Source organism: Crinia signifera, chromosome 6, assembly GCF_055691185.1.
Source record: "Crinia signifera chromosome 6, ASM5569118v1, whole genome shotgun sequence".
NCBI lineage: Eukaryota > Metazoa > Chordata > Amphibia > Anura > Myobatrachidae > Crinia > Crinia signifera.
Genome location: NC_139222.1, coordinates 49,355,504 through 49,376,866, shown reverse-complemented (window position 1 = coordinate 49,376,866; position 21,363 = coordinate 49,355,504). Strand labels below are relative to the sequence as shown.

At 44.3% G+C, this 21,363-nt stretch overlaps 2 protein-coding genes across 4 annotated transcripts in view; one reads left to right on the top strand and one right to left on the bottom strand.

Moving 5' to 3' along the window:
- RASSF4 (Ras association domain family member 4) overlaps positions 1-21,363 on the bottom strand; it is a 166,567-nt gene that overhangs the window by 107,715 nt on the left and 37,489 nt on the right. The gene's annotated exons all lie outside the window — the stretch shown is intronic.
- On the top strand, positions 994-13,699 carry LOC146006946 (uncharacterized). 2 transcript variants are annotated; one of them, XR_014444136.1, is made up of 4 exons: positions 994-1,110; positions 9,219-9,330; positions 10,935-11,012; positions 13,435-13,699. XR_014444136.1 is itself a non-coding variant. In XM_083145381.1 (4 exons), exons 1-4 carry the CDS (start codon positions 6,257-6,259, stop codon positions 13,562-13,564), a joined length of 384 nt encoding a protein of 127 aa, XP_083001507.1. In that variant the 5' UTR covers positions 6,234-6,256; the 3' UTR covers positions 13,565-13,699. The 2 variants fall into 2 exon arrangements, 1 of the variants encoding a protein (XP_083001507.1); XM_083145381.1 differs by lacking the exon at positions 994-1,110 and adding an exon at positions 6,234-6,320.

Sequence of the window (21,363 nt, the reverse complement as noted above, 5' to 3'; positions counted from 1 at the left end):
TTCTTTAATATCTGCAAATAATAAATTGTTTAATTATTCCAAGTTTTGTGTTTGTCTATGTGTCCAAGCTCAAATTTTAAACTTAATATAAATAAAAGTTACATTTTATAGTTATTTTTCTTCTTGACAACTAAAAAGAGTGCCCCCCATCAAGAGAGTACTTTTTCTCTTCTCAAACCCTGTACTTATACTTACTCTCAGGGGTGCACCACCACGTCACTATCAACCATATTTTGGCAAGATAATTCAATACTGTGGTTTATAATTATTTGCATCCTTCATTTGTTCTAATCTTACCCCTGATTTCAGTGTCACTTGTGCTCAGGTCACATCTTTCCCTAAACCCCCCCTCCTTTCCCCATACTATACTACATTTACATTGAATCATCAGTACTATTTCCCAGCACTTTACCAAGTATAGTAGCTCTTACTAACTGCTTTGGGGCTCATCTACATTTGCATATATCATTTTAAAAGATTCCTCTCATATGTAGCAATACACACCCACGCTTCTAGGTACCACATTCACAATCTCTCCATATATGGAACTAAACACGCACTTGGGTGGAGCATGACACGCCCCCCGAATGGGGCGCTGTGCAAAATTCTACTACCAACTACAGTATAATCTCCCTGAAACTAGTTTTCAAAAGTAAGCACGTATGGCTTTCACTCACATTAAACTCTGAATGAGATCGCAAAGCTGTAAATATCAGAAAGTTCAACACTGAAAATAAAACAAAATGTAAAATCTTTTTACTGGTTTGACTTTATTACAGTCCCACCACTACTTCTCAGTCACCCTAACATATCACATCTTCAGTAGTTTTTCCTAGCCCAGGAGTGGGCAACAGGCTCCGCTCCTGTATGTGTGTCCGATGGCAGCTGTGTGTGCGTGGCGTAGTCCTGTGTAGCCGAGGTTCAGCCTGTGCGTAGCAGGCGCCAGATGTGGCACATGCACGAAAGGTTGCTGGACTACGCTGCCCCCCCCCCCCCGTGTGTCACTACAGCCGCAGCGCCGCCGCCGAGGATGGCTGAGTCACCGTGACTGCAATCGGCGCCATGTGCAAGGCTGGCGTGCAGGTGTTTCGAATATCTAAAGAGGGGCAGGTGTGTGTCATTACTATTGGGGGCAGCTGTGTGAAATAACTAAGGGGGAGCTGGTGTGTGGAATTGTGAGGGGCATGTGTGGCATTAGTCATTGGGGCAGGTGTGTGGAATTACGAAGGGGGAGTTGGTGTGTGAAATTACTAATGCAAGGGGCAAGTATAAGGGGTCTATTATTGTGTTGCATGATGTGTAAAAGGGGTATATGGTGTGCTACAATACATTCAGACACACCCCCTTTTGAGTGACCACACCCCCTATTTTTGGAGTGCGGCTCTCAAATATCTGCTGGAAGTATTAATTGGCCCCCAAGCTGAAATAATTGCCCAGCCCTGTCCTAGTCACAAAAAGGTAAAACAGCCTTCTCTGAGTAACAGGACTGCAGGAGTAAACTGCATGAACAGTATTCTCTGTCTAGTAACCATAGCAAACTGTGATGACATAATTATTGGGTGCTGCTGAGACATCAGCAAGAAGTAAACCAAAGATTAATATCTGGTAAACCGACTGAATACAACAAATCCGGAAAAAGGCCCATACACACTGCGTGACTGAGTTGAAAGCAGCTCTGTTTGCTAGTTTGAGCTTCTTTCAGCTCAAAAGCCGCCCATTGTGTATGGGGCCGCTATGAGTCCAGGGTACTGCTGCATAAGTTCAGTCCAGTGGTACTGCTGTATAATTCCAGTCCAGTGGTACTGCTGCATAAGTTCTGTCCAGTGGCACTGCCAGTGCCGGATTTGCTACTAGGCTCCTGAGGCATGGGCCTAGTGGCGGCACAAATTAAGGGCGGCAGGAAGGAGCCTCGGCCGGTACATGTCACTAGCTCCGGGTCTCTACAGGCAGCAGCATCGGATGACTGAGCGGCAGTACTGACATCACCCCTTGCACAGATGCCTATAGAGATCAGGAGCTAGTGATCTGTGCCAGGCGATACCAGAGGTACCTGTAGTGCTAGTGCTCCCTCCTTGGCGCTCCGCATGTCAGCATGCACTCTCCCTCCCAGACATACATGGACCTGGCGCGGAGGTGTCGGTGTGGCCGGCCGCCAGCTGCATCAGCCTCCGAAAGGAGGGTGACAGGGGGACGGTGCAGGGGCTGCAGGCGGAATTGGAGGAGTTCCGGCGGCTTGGAGAGGCAGCTGAAAGACATGCTGGCAGGGCTGCTCTCCTCCTCAACACTGACCTGAAGGTCGAGGACCGGCAGCTGCAGGAGCAGGTGGAGAGGCTTACCTGCCAAGTGGAGGCGCTGAGCTGGGCAGCGTGACGGAGTGCCAGGGATGGGCCAACCAGGTACTGGGGTGACGGACTAAAGTGTGGTGCCTAGGGGCGGCCTGACCCCTAAATCCGGCCTTGCATACTGCCGTTAATGGCCACCCACTTGTATCGATTAGCATAGTCATCCAGTTACCTCGATGCAAGCTTTTGGCCTAAAAACAACATTGTGGAGGTGTGAGATATTCAGGATACACTGGAAATTAATGTTACTGAGGTTAATAATAGTGTAGGAACAAAAAAAAATGTTTTTTTGAGATTTTAGTGGTTTTTATGTTTGTTTGTTTCTAACCAGATCCAAAACACGGCCAGAGATACAGACCTAAAACCCAACACAAAAAGTGCCCAGTGCACACCCCTACTTTCCATAGAGTCCTGCTATGGAAAGCCATCCACCCCAGGGGAAAAAAAAAAAAAAAATCGCTAAAACGGGTGAAAAACGCTCAGCGTGTATGCACTGAGGGTTTTTCAGCCCAGCGATTTTCCCCATCATCGGTCAGCATACACACAAAATCAACCAGTGTGTAAAAGGACCTTGAGACATTTACAGAATAAATACACAGGAGAGTATTAAAGGAGGTGAATTTCGGGCTAACCCCATGCATACCTCCCAACTGTCCCGCTTATCGTGGGAACGTCCCGATATTTTGTGACATTCCCGCGTCCCTCCCGACGCCGGCAGTGTCCCGCGGCAGGGGGGGGGGGCAGTTGGGAGTCCCCCCCTGTAGTCAGTGAATAGACGCTGTGTGTCTATTCTTGCAGGCAGAGGGGCTGACCAGCAGCTCACCGAGCTGCTAGGCATGCCCCCACCGCGGCGAGAAACGGGCCTCGCGATAGCGGCACAAGTAAAGGCCACGCCCCTTTTCGGCAGGTCACATCCCCCAAAATTCAGCGCGCACACCATCCCGCCTCAGCCAGCCCAGATGTTGGGAGGTATGCCCATGTGCCCTGTATCAGGTGTAAACCAGGAATGTTAATCACAGCCTCCAACGGGTGCATTGTAGGCGAAACACAGAGTATGCCTCTGTCTCACCATTAAGCATAGCTGTCCCAGGAAGTATAACATATATGCAATCAGGGTTGGAATAAGATAGAATAGGGCCAAAGGGCAAACGATTTGTGTGGACATCCACCTATAGTATATCATTAAAAGAACATTAATTAATAAGTGGTAGTTTGTGATCTTATTCATTAATCCTAATTACACATTACAACAAAAGAGAGAAGTCTCACATGCGCTAAAAGGTCCTGTAATATTGATGATCATTCACAGGGCTCCAATCCTTTCTGGTCGCTCCAAATGTCCATATACATGTGGAGAAAACAAGGACAAAAAAATATGTAGTGAAACTATGGATAATAAGCTTATTTCCCCTTTAAGGTGAAGCAGGAATCAAGGAGAATGGTGTTCCCGATAGTTTCCAAAGGATCCAGGGTGATTTTAGGGTCACCTCACACGTGCATATGTAAAATAGTGCTCACATGTATGCTTACATATGCCAAACTCTGTGTACTCCCATAAAGGTATCTTTTGAAATATGACTTCAAATAACCGGAATACTTTATTCTTTAGAACCACATTGGAGCAGGAACGTGGTAAGGACAGCCTTCATACCACATCAGATGTAACCTGGGTGTTTAATTATGGTACCAAACACTGCAACCACAATGCTCCACACTCTGCTGACTTTCAAATTTTCAGACACTTGATTCTACCCGTTTCGGCACGCTGCGGTGCCTTTTTCAAGAAAGTGTGTCTGTAATTAATAAATTCATATCCTAAAAATAGCATAATGCCAATAAAACATATGTATAGTATGTTTACTAAAATATTCAAGCATAACAATATCGCTCAGCGTTCAGCATAAAACCAATTACAACCTATGAATAGTATACTTAGCAAAGCATCCAAAGACTCTCAACCATGAAAGCGCAAGGACCTGCACAGGTTTGCAGCGCCTGTGGTGGAATTCCCCTTTTTTCCGTAAAGACCTAATTACACATTGTTGCTCCATCTTTCGATTTTCAGTCTCTGATCATTGCACCTCCAAGTTCTGACACACGCACACAGAACGGATCACACAGCTTCGAATTCGCTAGCCGTACGCAAGTTGATTGACAGAAAGACGACATTTGTGGTTGGGGACTATACGTTTTCTGGGAGTGTTAGGGAAAATTAGATTTGTATTGGTTTTCGAGTTTCACCAATTTTGCTCAATCTATGTAGTTAACATTCTCCCCTGGCCAGCGCTGGGTTTGACGGGGAGGGGAGTAGATTTCAATTAATAGATATAGATATATAGTTAGATAGATAAAATTCCTTTATTCGTCTCACAATGGAGAAATTTGCAATTGTTACAGCAAGGTTCTAGTACAGATAAGAGTAATAGCATAATAATAAGAACACACATGATAAGATCCAAACAATATAACTCAAGAATCTAGGAACATGTAGGTCTCCAAAGACCATGACAGTTGTACATTCTAATTGCAGCAGGAAGAAAAGATCTGTGATATCTCTCCGTTGAGCATCAAGGGTGAAGCAACCTATCACTGAAAGTGCTACACAGATCCTTCAAAACATTTTTGAGAGGGTGTGAAGCATTATCCAATAATGTTATCTTACTTAACATTCTCCTCTCACCCACAATCTCTACAGAATCCAAAAAGGCATTCATAGGACAGAACTGGCCTTCCTTACCACTCTGTGGTGTAATGTGTGTGGGAACCCTATGGACCCATTACACTGCAGATTCTTCCGCAACCTGCCGCTTTCTAGAGGGACCAAAAGCCTTCATTATGTTTCCAGCTCTTTGTGAAAATGTGCATTTATCGGAACTCATCTTGGGGTGACTGCAAATCACCCCTAAAAGCATTTAAGCCACTACTTGGACAGTCTTCCCTACTGGACATACTTTTTGTAATCCATCTCCATCACCAGCTTGCAGCTTTTATCATCTTTAAACCAGCAATAGAGTCTCCACTCGGGGAAGCAGGGCCGGCGCCACCACTAGGCAAATCTAGGCATTTGCCTAGGGCGCCGGCCACTGGAGGGTGGCATTTTGCCCCCCCGTGCCGCCCGGGTACCTGTCCTGCGGCGCTGTGTATTTAAAGCTGGCGGCGGAGGCAGCGGGGGTCCCTGCAGTCCATTAGAAATAACAAGCGCTATCCGCCGGGCTATGCGGAAGCGCTTCTGTTGTGAAAACACTGCGCACGCTGATCTCAGCCAATCAGCGTGCTGCCAGTGTTTTCACAACAGAAGCGCTTCCGCATAGCCCGGCGGATAGCGCTTGTTATTTCTAATGGACTGCAGGGACCCCCGCTGCCTCCGCCGCCAGCTTTAAATACACAGCGCCGCAGGACAGGTACCCCCCCTCCCCCGGCACCGGGGCACCCCCACCCCGACTCGCCTGGGGCGCTCCGGTGCCTTGCACCGGCCCTGCGGGGAAGGACATCAGTGCCGAATTATCTTGTGGTGACCGCAACTTGGGTAGAAGGTCTTTTTTCCATACCAAATTTTTTAGGCCGTGGGAGCAAAATTTATAGTTATGCCACTGGCTGTGTGCACTGGAATCTGCCTTCTTCGGTAAATTAAAGAATTTTTTAAAAATCTGCACTGTCTTGAGTATATATACACTGCAATCATCAGGTTACTTTGCTAGGAAAACATTTAGAAGACGGAAGGAGGTGAAAGAAATACACCTACAAAAAAAAAAAACTTTACCGTGAAAAAAAAAAAAAAAAAAAAAAAGTGACAGGTCTATAAAGTACAATAATCACAGGTAATCTCAGCAACCTGGACGTATGCAGGAAGTTGCATAATAAACTATTTACCTTCACATTACTTTCACTTGTACAAGAGCCATCAAAGGATTGATATGGAACTGCAAATGCTGCTGCTGCTCTCCTTGTTACCGGTTTTGTTCACAATGAACCCGAATGGTAAGACTTTAATTTTTATTTTCTAAACAAATTATTTAAAAAAGGTACAAAGGTCCAGCAAAGATAGCAAACAGCTAGAATACCAGTAATAATCCCAAATTGTCAATAATACATACGGTCTAATAAACATTTGTATGTGACAAAGTATAAAGTCTCAACTCTCAAACTTATAGATCATGGAGCATGGAGTAAAGGTGCATACACACTGATAGATTTGGGCAACGATTCAATGTCTTTAACAATTTCTTCCGAACTCCTGCACAAACGATTTGGTGTCAAATGATGAACGATTGAGCAAACGATTACACATAAACGATTGATCTTTAACGATGGTAGAGGGAGAGGGAGTCAGTCAATCAGCCTTACCAAATCGTTCATCGTGCATACACATGTAACGATTGGTACACATCGCTAACGATTGGTCGCTGATCTTTCTGCATGCAGGAAAGATCAGCGACCTCTACCAATGACCAGTGGGTACGCGCATCATCCGATATATCGTTAATACACACGGAACGATTTGAGCGATTACGTTTCAATCCGTCGGGAACGCCCAGATCTTTTGCCAAACCTTTCCGTGTGTACATACCATTAGGCGGCACTCTGCTAGTATACACATTGGTGCAATGTCCGTACAGTCGATAGAAGAAGCTCTTACCTCTCCACGTGGGTAGATGAAGTAAAGACCAGCTTACAGTTCAGGTGAAAGAAGCTTGTATTATAACTACATGTGACAAAAATCCATATCACAAACAGAAGTTCCAACAGCTGTTTCAGCTTTCCTCAGAGGTAGCAATCTCCATCTCTCCCTGATAAGTCTAGCAATCTCCCTAATTTCACCTAGTCCACATTATGTAGCGGTTACATTTTTTAGACAACAAGGAATGAGAGATAGATACATTTACATTACAGTATAGTACCTCTTACTAACTGCTTTGGTGCTCATCTACATTTGGATATACTGGACTGTAAGTCATTTTAAAAGATTCCTCTCAGGTGTAGCAGTACACACCAACGCTTCTAGGTGCCACGTTCACAATCTAGTTCCAAATATAGAGAGATTATAAAAAGAGACACCCTGTGAGTGGAGCATGACACGCCTCCTCAATGGGGTGCTGTGCAAAATTCTAATACCAACTATAATCTCCCTGAAACAAGTTTTCAAAAGTAGGCAAGTATGCTTTTATAGACTGATGCTCAGAAACAGCTGCTTTCCTGATATCATTGCCATTGACTATAATCATCATACTTGATTTTTAAATGGTGCCACAAAGCTTAGAAAAGTCTGTACAGGTTTTACACACTTGACACTGTATTACAGTAAATGTAAAATTACGTATCATTGGACAATACAGGGCAGTAGATTGCCAAACTTGGTAGGATGCAGACTAGAGACAAGGGGGTGGTAGTCCTTGGGTCCGGATCATAAGTGGTTGTAGTGGCTATGGATGCAGATTTCTTGGAAGCTCTGGGGCAGATTTATTAAGCTTGGAGAAGAGATAAACTGGAGATAAAGCGGAGAAAAGGTACAAGGAGATAAAGCACCAGCCAATCAGCTGTGTTTGAAAAAGACAGTTGGGAGCTGATTGGCTGGTGCTTTATCTCCTTTTACCTTTTCTCCAGGTTATCTCTTCTCCAAGCTTAATAAATCTGCCCCTCTGTATGGTATGAAACAGAAGGCGTCTATTATAAGTAGATGCCTTCTGCTACAGTGATAATCTGACCTGCATCCTAGGAAGCATTGGATCACTGCAACACCATCGGATGGCTTAAGTCACAGACCATCGGACGTGCATCACAAAGGCCAGGAAATGTCTGTCTAATGGCAGAGATCCCTGGCCTCTTCCTTCCTCTAAATGACAGAGACTCACATACATTTTTTACAAATGGAAGCTGTCGCCATCCCTTCCTACCCCCAGAAACTGCTTGCTACATCGCTGGACCTAGGATCCAGACCCACCTTGCTAGGGCAAGTGGAGGTGACAAGAGACTTGGATCCGAGGAGCAACAGGGACGCCTGGGACCTCTTATTTTACATCTGCGCACATGTCTGCAATTTTCTTTGTAGACCACCTTGTCATTCATGTCTTTTATCCACTTTTTACCATTAAAAAACTGTACTGCACCATATCCAGTTTTCTTCTCTCTTATGGTAAAACGATTAATGGTAACGATAACTGACCGAACGGTGACGTTACCGCCCCCCTGGAGATCGTGCATAAGCCAGATGCTCCGCACGGATGCTGGGCCACGTGTGTATAGGTCTTCAAAGGCACATTTCCAAACCTGCTGCATTCAATCCTTCTGTAGATTCACATGATGCCTGAGAAACATGAACTGCTGGTCGATCTTGAGGACAGGTTTGGCCACCCCTGTCCTAGGCCCTTATTATAGTTCACTTGCAAAGGCAAAATCCTTCTCAAATGGACAAAACCATATGCACTGCAGGTGGGGTAGATGTAACGTGCATAGAGAATTAGATTTGGGTGGGGTTTTACTTCAAAGTGAGATCTAGAATGTATAAAAATAAAGCAGTCAGTATTTTCCCTGCACAAGACAGACACAAAATAACCCCGCCCCCCCCCCCCCCCCTTCCCTGCAGTGCACCTGGTTTTGTCCATTTGACAAGGAATTTGCCTTTGCGAGTGAACTGGAATAAGGGCCCTAATGTGTATGCATCCAACCTCTGTATGTCCAGAAGAGGATAGTGGGAGCTTGTGTAGGGGATGGACAAGCTTGAGGGCATGGGATGGTGTGTTATGCACCTGAACAAAACGTACTAGAAAGTTAGGAAAATGGACTGAAATCTAAAAGGAGAAGTAACTCGAGTCACAGGACATTTGTGTGAACATAAACTGATACACTTAAGTGACACCTTCTTTATATTTAATTTACCAGATATGCCCTCCAGATGTCGATGTATACATTTTAGGACTAAAATTAACCCAAAGGAACTTGAAAATGTTGAAGTGTCAACACGAAACTCATCCTGCAAATATTCAGAGATTATGTGAGTTAAATTTACAGAAATATAATTTTGATGCCACAAGAACATGACATGACTAGTGATTAGGCTCGGTGCAAAAACATCTGTTGCTTGTTTAGCAAGAGAGCACTTGATGGCCATTTTCAGTTACATACACGTTCTCTTCTATTCCAATTAAAACTTAGGTAAAGACTTTTAAAGCAGATCAATTCTTATTCTTAGATAAGGTGCCCATACACGGCAGAGGCGGATTAAGCACGGGGCGACAGGGGTTGTTGCCCCAGGGCCCCCACATATAAGGTGCCCCCACACCGGCACTGCTGACGGTGTGGTGCTCCTGTCGCCCCGTGCTTGGGCAGCGGAGTCGGGAAGCGCAGCACAGGCGGGCAGGGGGTCCCTGCAGTGGTCTGTGCAGTCAACAGCGAGGTCCCTCCGGTGGATGGGAACTAGTAGCCAATACCGCTACTAATTCCCATCTGCTGCAGGGACCCCGCTGCTGACTTCTCATACGCTTCAGGGACCCCAGCACTGACTGTACAGACCACTGCAGGGACCCCCTGTCTGCCTGAGCTGCTCAGGTAATAGCCTCCCTTGGGGAGGGGGGGTGTCTGTGGGGGCCCCCACAATTTTGTTGTCCAGGGCCCCTGATACACGGTACAATAATTGTATATAATTTGGACTAGATCGCATTGCATACCTTTTTTTAATGCAATGAAATACAATGAGCTGCAACCTAGTACAAAAAGTGGTACTTGTGTACTAGCACGGCATCCATCGCATCGCAGAACATAAGGCATTCGATGGAATGCCATATTATACAATTTTAAATTGTATACCATCGAATTGTATGGCATTGTATGCCATTCTATCGCATATACAATGGTATGCTATTTAAAATTGTATAAGCACCCTAATGTGGGCTTACAATGTTAAATGCACCCCCCACTATGAACGTGAACCCGAAGCGTGGCGAGCCCACGAGGGGCGGCGGTACGCGTCCTACGACCTTTTCATACCCTCACTATCCACGTCGGCGTGGAGTTGATTTTATATAGTGTGGCGAGCGCACTACGTGGAATACATACGTAATACGCGTCCCCTCACCACGCTTTGGGCTCGGTGGCTCGCCGCACTATATAAAATCAACTCCACGCCGACGTGGATAGTGGGGGTATGAAAAGGTCGTAAGACGTGTACTGCTGCCCCTCGCGGGCTCGCTGCGCTCGCCACGCTTCGGGTTCATGTCCATAGTGGGGGTGCATTTAACATTGTAAGCCCCCATTAGGGTGCTTATACAATTAAACATCGTATAGGGGGCTTATACAATTTTAAATCGCAGTGCATCAGGTGTATGCCATGCGATGCGATTATATGTTGTGCGACCAATTATCGTGGGCGCCGTTGCTAGTACACAAGTACCCAAAAATTGTACCGTGTATGGGCACCTTTACAGCTGATAAGATACAATTTGCTTTCCCTTTCCTCCTATTACTGTTAACCTTGGGAGAGTATCAGTCGGGAGCATCACGGCAAGCACTGCCTCGGAATTTCATTAGGCATTAAAATGACACGAGTAGAGTTGTTCTTGCATATTTTAATTTACGGTGTGACTTTTCTATCTTTTTCAGAGTAACCGTGAAAAGTATCAAAGTTTGTGTAGACCATATATCAACACAAGGCAAAAAAATTATGAAGTGCTGGAAAAGGTCAGTTTATTGTTACGATAATGTTGGGGAAAAGCATGTTTAGGCTAAGATGTCCAAAATATTTACCCTTAACTATTCAACTTTAACTGGAGGTACCCGAACAGTGTTTTGGAATGTGGGGTGGTTGATCTAATCTCAACAAGGGAACACAATGGAATCTCCATTCCCAAACAGTGGCATTCATTTTAAACCATGCTCACCGACTTTCACAAAATTTGTTTGGTTCTACCTGCATCCAGAAAAAAGTACTGTAGGCCAGTCTTGCTCACTGCTTCCGATTTACAGAGTGAAGTTTCCATTCTAGACAGCTTGATTGCATTGAATCCCATCATTGTGGCTCCTCAGCCATCCTTTAAACTGGATGGTCAGGGGAAACTGCTAACATGATTCCTATCATTGTAGCCCCACCCCCTACTTTAAAATGCCAGTAATCTGAGGGGGGCCAGAACACTATGATGTGAACACGCATGCATTCACCTGTGTCTGTAACCTGGGAGACCCTCTGTGCATGCATAGAGTGACACCATTGGCCTCAGTGCATGCTGGGAAGCATCTGTATCGGATCCCTAACTCCATGCTGCTAAAATAAGTCAATAGGGTTCTATAGGGTAACTCCAGCTATAACTGGTGTTGCTGCCCACATCGGAGCTGTGGTGGGGATTTACTGCATTTGAAAATGTGGTAAAACCCCGGAAAACAGTTTTTACAGCATTTCCACGTTAGTACAGCCTGCCCAATATGCATACCTCCCAACTTTTGAAGTTGGGAGGTCGGGAAAAGGGGGCGTGGCTTCGAGAAAAGGGGGCGTGGCCTCACGGGGTGACACGAAATCCGGCCATGCCCCCGTTTTCGCCGCTCGTCGTAATTTGGGCAGATGTATGAAGGGTCGTTATGGGGGAGAAGGGGTATCAGCGCACGTTATGTGCACTGATACCGCTTCTCCCCCATGTATGAAGGAGGTGAGATGCGGTAAAGGACAGGGGCGCTATGTGCCCCTGTCCATATCGGCGCTGCTATCAAAATGATAGCAGGCCGAATGTATGAACGGTCAGCATCGCTGACCGTTCCGCACGAAGCCTGCTTTGGCTTCGCCAGCATCAGGCTGGCGAAGCCCTATCTAAACAGCAGGGACAGCACTGTCCCTGCTGTTAGGTCTGGGCTGCGCTGGGGATCTCGCGTGAACAGCGAGATCCCGCGCATGCCCAGTGCGGCCGGCCGGGGGACAGGAGATAGCGCAGTAACTGCGCTATCTCCAGAAAGGGACATCGCCGAAGGGGGGAGTTAACACTCCCCCGCTTCGGCAGACAAGATGTTAATACATCTTGTCGATGTCCCTTCCTGCTTCGCCTCGCTATTGAGGCGAAGCAGGAAGTATCATAGCGGCGCGATAAGCGCTGCTATGATACATCTGCCTTATCGTGGTTTATATCTCCCAACCGTCTCGGGAAGCCGGGACTGCGGTAAGCAGTACCGGGACGACGGGACATCGGCCGTAAATCGTGAATGTCCCGCCGAATCCGGGACGGTTGGGAGGTATGAATATGTGAAGCTGCGCCTCTGTATTGGGGATATGATGCCACTTCCTTTCAAAGGCACCTAACCGTTGGTCATAGAACTTAAATACTGCAAGCAATAGGGTGACAGAAACCACTGTGGCAGAAATGTTTATAAACCATGTACTTGTTCTGTTTGATCTTGTAATATTAGTCAGTTTTCTTGCTCTATTTATGTATGGGACACTTGTGGCACCACAGGATTAAAGTTTCTTATTTTGAAATAAAAATATTAACTTAAGTAAATTGTGCTTACCAGTCATCCGTATGTGGTGGTTCTGTTTCCGATTGTCCATTGTTTTATAATAGGCAAAACCAGTGCTAGTGGCTGCCTATCACTTTGCTCAGAATTAATTTGATTGGTCATGAACCAGACACCCCTGCAAGAAGTGTTACAGCACCCAGGGTGCCTGGGCATACAATTTGGGAACCACTGACCTAAGGCACTTCCACCAGCCTTGTTCTCATGGCATTGCGAATAATTAGTGCATATAGGGGGTTATTCTAGTTCATTCTTTCTGACAAAATCCTTCTTAGATGGACAAAACCATGTGCACTGCGGGTGGGGCAGATGTAACTTGTGCAGAGAGAATTAGATTTGGGTGGGGTTTTTCTTCAAAGTGAGATCTATATTGCAGTGTAAAATCATGCAGTCAGTATTTTCCCTGCACAGAAACAAAAAAACTCACCCAAATCTAATTCTCTCTGCACATGTTACATCTGCCCCCCTGCAGTGCACATGGTTTTGTCCATCTAAGAAGGATTTTGTCAGAAAGAATGAACTAGAATAAACCCCATAGTCAGTACTGGGCAAAATAATATTGTTAAAATGAAAGCTGATATTATAACATTAACTGTTTCCACTTTAGTCATGGAAGCAATATAAAGAAGATGAAGCAATGTGTGAAAAAATGGAAACATCGCACGAAACATAAAAAACCCAAAAGGACAAAACAAAAAAACAACAACAGACAAAAGAGGAGCTGGACTTTTATCTGAAGCAATTACCAAGTGCATTTACATGTTATATTGCAAATACAAGTGAAAGCTACTTATATGCATGCTGTATATAATATAAACCTTCCCGCTGCTTTATATCTTCAACTTAAAAAAAAAAAATTCATATTCCTTGATGATAATAAAACAATCTACAAAATTTTGTCGTAATCTGCTCCTCAGCAGGTCTAAAGCTAGTCATACACCTACATACCTCCCAACTTTTGAAGTTGGGAGGTCGGGACGTTTGCGCGGCGAAGCCACGCGCGCTCCCGAAAAGGGGACGTGACCTCGAGAAAAGGGGGCGTGGCCTCACGGGGCGACGCGAAATCCGGCCACGCCCCGTTTTCGCCGCTGAATAGACGCTGTGCGCATGCGCACAGCGTCTATTCTCGGCAAGCTGGGGGGGCTCCCAACTGTCCCCCCCACCGCGGGACAATGGCGGCCCCGGGCGGGAGGCGGGAACGTCCCCGAATATCGGGACTTTCCCGCGGTAATCGGGACAGTTGGGAGGTATGCACCTACAGATCGGATTGTCATTTGCCAAAGTGGGGCACTGTCCATTTTATCACCCACCAATAGACATAGAAAATGGTGAATGTATCTTTTGTGACTCTACACAGAGCACAACCAACATGTTTAGGACAGGTGCAAACGAGAATGCACCAACCGTGTCATACTAGCAAATGCTCATAAAAAAAAAAAAAAGTTATTTAAAAAGAATACATTATTTACAGAGTATCAAAATGACAGACACCATGGCCAGATTTTTGGGAAGGCGGTTGCTACTCAGGGTTCAGTGGTGGAACTTGTGAGTGGTTGGCCCAGCTACAAAACAAATCAAATCTCAGTAAGAATAGCAGGAGCTTTATGGGTGATATATATGGTGAGAGTTACAGTGTGGTGGGGAGGTAGTACAGCCAGTTTGTCTGTTCTCTGTTCCAAACAAACGGCTTTTAAAAGTAATGACCTTTCACATCCAGGAGCCTTAAATTTAATGCATCTAAAAATGGTTATGTCCTCATGCTAAAATCATGCCAGGCATTATGGTGATGATGAGCGGCATTCAATGCCCTTACGGTGAGCTATCGGCACATACAAGTGCTGATAGCCCACCATCAGGGTATTCAACGAATCTGGTTTTACTCACCATTCGCCTCCTCACCTGTTCCCTGAGGAGGAGCGGAAATGGCGAGTCGCAAAATGCCAAGGCTCACCACAGAATGCGGCGGACTCGCAGCATTTGTGGCGAACCTCCTGGGCCTCTAACGGCGAGATCTATCTACTGTATAACTGCATACAATCCATCCCAAGTGAGCAAAAGGTAACAGTGTTATGGAAAGCACCTGCGATCTGCTGCAGAGAATAAAATAATATAAATAAAACAAATATCTTTGAGGAGAATGCGCATGAGGTTGCAGATACCAGTTAGGCCAGGTGACAGGGGGTACAAAGTGTACAAGGCCCCAAAGTTTACCAGCACTAAATATGATTTATAAACACACAGAGTTCCATCTGGCTGACAGCAAGTTGGCAAAATAATAACAGAGTCCCCCAGTTACCACTGTCACTTGGCTAGAAATATGCTGCCTTGTCGTTCACATGATATAAATGACATTACACCTGACAATGTACCGACCCTTCCCTGTTCTGTCTCTGCCGCAGCAGCCACAAAAGAGGAGCAGTAAGATTCATGTATCTCAAGTGGCGACAACATTGATCAACTGCTGCTCTTTCTACAGACACCCTCCCTGGCTGGCAGCCACACATGAGTCAGAGAAGGGTGACTGACTGCCCAGCCGCCGGAGCTGTACTATCAAAGACTGTAATGTGGTACTGGTCAAATGACATGCATTTTGACTTTCATTCTGCATTGGATATGTATTATACTGTATATATATGGGAGCCTGTTGCCAGTCTCTTTGGCAGTAAATACAGTGTTATTCAGATAGGGGATGCGGTCATCTATTAGAATGAACTTAGGTCTACAGTCATTAGGTCGACCCCACTAGGGTGACTGGCAGGAAGGTCGACCTGACTTAAGGTCGACATGGGCCAAGGTCGACATGACAAGGTCGAATTTGCATAAAGGTCGACATGAGGAAGGTCGGCTGGTCATAAGGTCGACATGGGGTTTTTCACTGTTTTTTGAGCCGACATGTGCCGACAGGCGGTATTTCATGCCCTACCATCCACTAGGGCGTGGAGGAGGTTATTAAAGCTGTGGCGAGCGAAGCGAGCCACCGTGCCCGAAGCATTGCGAGCGATGCGAGGGTCCGATTCTCATTGCCAACTGTGTCCATGTCGACTGTGTCGACATTCGGATAAAAAAACAGTGAAAAACCCATGTCGACCTTATGACCATTCGACCTTCCCCATGTCGACCTTTATGCAAATTCGACCTTGGCCCATGTCGACCTTCCTGTCAGTCGACCTAATGGGGTCAACCTAATGACTGTAGACCTAAGTTCATTCTGACAGATGTACCGATTCCTCAGACAGTGGGTGGTGAGAAGTTTGGGGGACCCTCAGAATGGCTCCTGGTACCATCACCAAACCCCAGTGCTAGTAATGTATTGTCATTGTCACATTGTCATGGTCACAAAAATAAATAAATAAAAAAGAACTGGTCAGGATGCACAGGCCCTCAGGCCCAGGGGCGCATTTAGGAGCGAGGGCACCCGTAGGCACAACAATAATGGCCGCCCCCCTGCCTAATTGTATTTTTTTTATTGATTAAGCCCTCATTTGATAGAATAGAATAAGTAAGTACAGTAGGACAGTTTACAGGGTCAGTATCTGCATGCCCTATCCATGTACACTCTATACAAGATGGAATATGGAGTAGTACAGTGGATATTGTGCAGTTACTGGTACATTTCAGGCTGACAGCACCAACAGAAGCATCCAAGTGCAGCCCCCAAACATGTGCCGCCCCTAGGCACGTGCCTCACGTGCCTAATGGGAAATTCGGCACTGCTCAGGCCTCTTACATGTGTACTCCATGTACCCTTTGATCAGATACTTTTAATATTATCAATACTTTCATATTTTACTGTATTTACTGGTGGGATGTCTGTGGGTATCCATACCGTTTTATTCTGTCCCACGGTACGACTCCTATATTAATGGTTTGGCATTACAAGGTTTGTTGAAATAACTATATCATCAGAGGTAGATGTAAAAACAGTTTGTGAAAACTGAGGTACAGATAACAAAAGATCACATAAAGTGTATAATTATGGCTATATATAAAATCAAATGGGATGCACCTATATATACACAAGCCTGCAGATGTGACAGACGTGTCAGAACTCTTCCTATTTCTCTTGCAGTCATAACAATTGAATGCGTGAATTATGGGCAAGGAAATGGAATTTCCTTCCCCTCGTAGAACAGCAGCAGTATGTGCTAGGACACACGTGTTCTTGTGAAAAAGCAGGGTCCTTTCCGCTCAGCGTTCCCAGTAGTATGTTCTAGTAGCAGTGTTACGCTTACCACATGGCTGACTCACTGTCCCTGTTATACACCTGAAAAATGCTGACAACACTGGCGGAAGAACAAATTGTACAGGAGGCCTTTCTGTCATAAGTGACCAAATTCTTTTTCAGTTTTTACAAAAAATAAAAATGTGAAATTCAATGTTAGATTTATCTTTATCATTTATTTGTTGGTTTCTTTTCATGTTTTTATCTTGAACAGGTGCCGGATGACGGGCCGATAGTCGGGATCCAGACGGTCAGTATACCGACATCGGAATCCGGACTGTTACATGCCTGACAGTGGCAATTCTCCCTTATGGAGGTCCACGATACCCATAGAGTGAGAACAAAAACCTGTGGCCAGCGCATCAAGCCACCGAGCTCGCAAGGGGTTTCTGTGCGCTCATCCCTCTGTTGGAGTACCGGTGGTTGGTATTCTTATGTCGGTATACTGTCTGTTGGAATCCTGACTGTCGGGCCATCATCCCACATCCATCTTGAACAGTGGCGCATTTTCCCTTGTCAACAGATTATGGAACAATAACTTTTCTTCGCAGATTTATTCTCTTTATATGTTGAATAGAATTGTACTCACTAAACTTGGTGGCCTATTAGAGCTGCAGACAGACCATTAAATATAACAAGGAAAACAAAATATTTATAATTTAAGAGAGTGCACTGAGTTGATTAAATAATTATTTAATGTATATAAGAAAATGTATTAACATTTCACATGTATATTTGCTTTCATAGATAACAAATTATAAAAATAAAAAAATAATAATAGTAAAAATCAATATTCAAGTTAAATATAAAAGCATAACATATGTCCAGCAGCATCCACGGTGCTTGTGTAATATCTGGGCGCCCGATTTTTTCATTGTATTGCATCGCATCGCATGCAATATAGTGGCATACAATTCATGCAATGCGATTTTTCATTGTAAAGACCCAATTTTTAAATGTATAGTCACCCATGGGTGATTTCATACCCCCATTATCCAACTACGCATGGAGTTGATTTTATATAGTGTGGCGAGCGCAGCGAGCCACTGAGCCCGAAGCGTTGCGAGCGCAGTGAGCCCCGCGAGGGGATGCTGAATACATGTAAAGTAATCCGCGGCCCCTCGCAGGGCTCGCCATGCTTCGGGCTTGGTGGCTCGCTGCGCTCGCCACACTATATAACATCAACTCCATGCATAGTTGGATAGTGGGGGTATGAAGTCACCAATGAAAAATCGGGTCTTTACAATGAAAAAAATCGCATTGCATGCCTTAAGTAGTGGCATGCGATGATAATACACAAAGTACACAAATGTATTCACTTTAGGTTGGCTCTTAACCACTTTATATAGCGTCACAGTCTCCTTTAGGTGGGGAGCCTCTAGTGTCCTAATCTCCAAACTTTTTGAACGAAGCCCAAGATAGGCACTGGGGGACAAGCTCCTTATTGTTTGTTCTTTAGAAGTGTTCCTTTAAATGTTTGGGGATCCCAATTTGGAAAGAAAAAGTCTCCTTTATATATACGGTGTCCGCTGTATAATGGGTGTAGTGACGTGAGCGAGGTTAGGGCTGTGTAGTGGGGGTCCGCTACAATAAATTGTTATCTATGTGTGCAAATATACATGTGAAATGTTAAGGGATTTTCTTATATACATTAAATACAGGTTGAGTATCCCTTATCCAAAATGCTCGGGACCAGGAGAATTTTGGATAACGGATTATTCCGTATTTCGGAATATTTTAATATTTCAATGATGTATCTTGAGGTATCTTGCATTTATGTTCTACATATACTTCAAACACATGAAATAAACACAAATATATTTTATTTGTGCATAAAACAAGGTTTCAAAACATGAAACAAAGTTTGGGTACAATCTCAGGCACTGGATTTAAATGCCAAGCAATCATTGTCTTGCACATATATAATGGCAGTTACATATCATGCCCTCAGTAGTGCTGTTACAGATGTCCCCAATAAGTTTTTAGCAAAAAAAAAAAGTTTTATTCACTTTCTGGAATGTATGGTTTTCGGAATAATTCGGATAATGGATATTCGGATACAGGATACTCAACCTGTAATTATTTAATTAACTCTCTTACAAATATTTTGTTTTCCTTGTTGAATTTGATCATTCTTGTGGGACCAGCCCGACATTAAATTAAAACTGTGGCTAATCCATAATTATATTAATTATTTTATACTTTATAATTATACATATATTTTTATATTTATCTGCACCCGATATACCTTGAGTATATATTTTTATTGAGGCCATTAAATAGTAGTTACAAGCACTTTCCTCACAGGTACAGACAGTAAACCTAGACAAGGGCTGTCTGGTGAGCCACACCCAATAAGGCCTTATATAGCCTTGACTGGACGACAATATATCAATTAAATGTTTTGATCAAAGTAGTAACAAAATCCCCATGCTTATATTTGCTAGATACACAGATATAAAATCGAACACAAGACAGTGCTCGAAGTGGAAATTTTGAAGTGGACGGTTTTGAAGCTGCTTGGGCGGGGAGGTGGTTTGTGGAGGCAGTTTGCGCTGCAGGCTTCCGGCATGGATGGGGTTGCGGATGCTGCTCTGCAGGCTCCAGGTTGGGAGGTGGTTGCAGAAATCCCTTGCTCTGCAGGCGACAGACGAGGAGGGGGTTCTCAGACACCATTTGCACTGCAACCATTGTACCTCTTGTAATCGGTCTGTCTCCCCTTCCTACTAGATTGTAAGCTCCTCCGAGCAGGGCCCTCTTCCCTCCTGTTGTCAAAGCCCACTTCTCTTCACATTTCACTCACAGCTCTCCTATACTCAAACACTCAGTAACCATCTTCGTCTGCATACTCATCTCCATCATTGGCCTCAAGCCTCTAGTTCATGGGTCCTCAAACTTCGGTGCCTGGGGGGAGTGTGGATTGCAGAGGCTGCTCGCTCTGCAGCTGACAGATGAGGAGGGGGTTTTCATACGCCATTTGCTCTGCAAGCATTGGGTGGGGAGGTGGATGCGGAGGCTGCTTGCTCTGCAGGGTGCCGGGTGGAGAGGGGGTTGCGGAGGCCTCATTCTGTAGGTGTACAGTCCGCCTATGGCTGGCACTGTTATCTCAAATCTGCGACGGGCAGACAATCAGGGCTGCTGGCTCGAGAGTTTTGATTTGCACATGAATAGTGGTAAATTTGAAAATACGGTGGCGTCGTAGTTTTTCAGTCAGTGCTCAAAGTGCCAGTATGCCATACCAGTGTATACCTGCACACTTTGAGCACTGACACAGGAATATTTAATTTCTGTTTTCTATATACACATACGGCAATGGGTGGAGATGGCTGGTTCTGGCCACAGATGGCTGGTCTGGCCGCACCATAGTTACCACTAAGAAAAGTGGTACAGCTTAGATAAATCTAAATATGATGTATTGATGCTCTATTAAACAAAAACTTCAAGACCTCTTAGTGTCGCTGGTTACTACATAGGAATATATACTGTATATCGATATATATTCTAGTGGCAGATGCTTAATTAGTTTAGTGATATCACTTAGGTGCATGAAAGCCTGGGGTAATATGGAGCAAGAGTGAGAAGCCTTGGCAATGTAATTGTGCAAATATATGTAACCAAGATCTCTGAATTCTATTACCTTTTAGCAATAGAATCTAGTTATTGGTGTCATTCAGTGTGCTGTGCGAACTAATGTATTTTTATGGTACAGCATAGATAATGCTCTATGTTCTGAAATTTATATATTAAAAAATAAAGGCTTTTCCACACGTACCATCTATTCTGGAGGTGTATAAAAACTGATTTCTTCTATTGAAATCTGCATTAAACAGATGTTTAACTAAATAAAAAAACGTCATGGCTGACGATTTTACCTGCTTAATATCAAACAAAGCAAAAACGACAAACATAACTGTATACAATTTGTTGCGGGTCTACAGTATCTATTCAATAAAATAGTATTTTGGCTGTATAAACTCAAGCGCGGAGACCCACGGATTCTGTGTAAACTGTAGGATCAATAGTTTTTTTTAGGGGTGTGCATCTGCCCATTTTTAGGACTTTGTGATTTTTGAATGTTGATTGGTTTTGCCAAAACCACCCTTGCGGGTTTTGAATCTGTAATTTTTTATTTATTCAGGAAAAAAAATAATAACATAACAGCTAAAATCCCAGATTTTTTTTGTTTTTGTTTTGTTAATACAGTACCATGGACTTCAATAACATAATTTCCACTCATTTTCAGTCTATTCTGAACACATCAAAGTTCACAATAATAATAATAATAATAATAATAATAATAATAATAATAATAAT

What these genes read in the sequence shown, in the direction of transcription:
- LOC146006946 (XM_083145381.1), top strand. Translation starts at nt 6,257, where the DNA reads ATGGAACTGCAAATGCTGCTGCTGCTCTCCTTGTTACCGGTTTTGTTC. An exon ending in GTTCACAATGAACCCGAATG is followed by an intron (nt 6,321 to 9,218) that starts GTAAGACTTTAA and finishes TTAATTTACCAG; the next exon opens with ATATGCCCTCCAGATGTCGA. An exon ending in ATTATGAAGTGCTGGAAAAG is followed by an intron (nt 11,013 to 13,434) that starts GTCAGTTTATTG and finishes TTTCCACTTTAG; the next exon opens with TCATGGAAGCAATATAAAGA.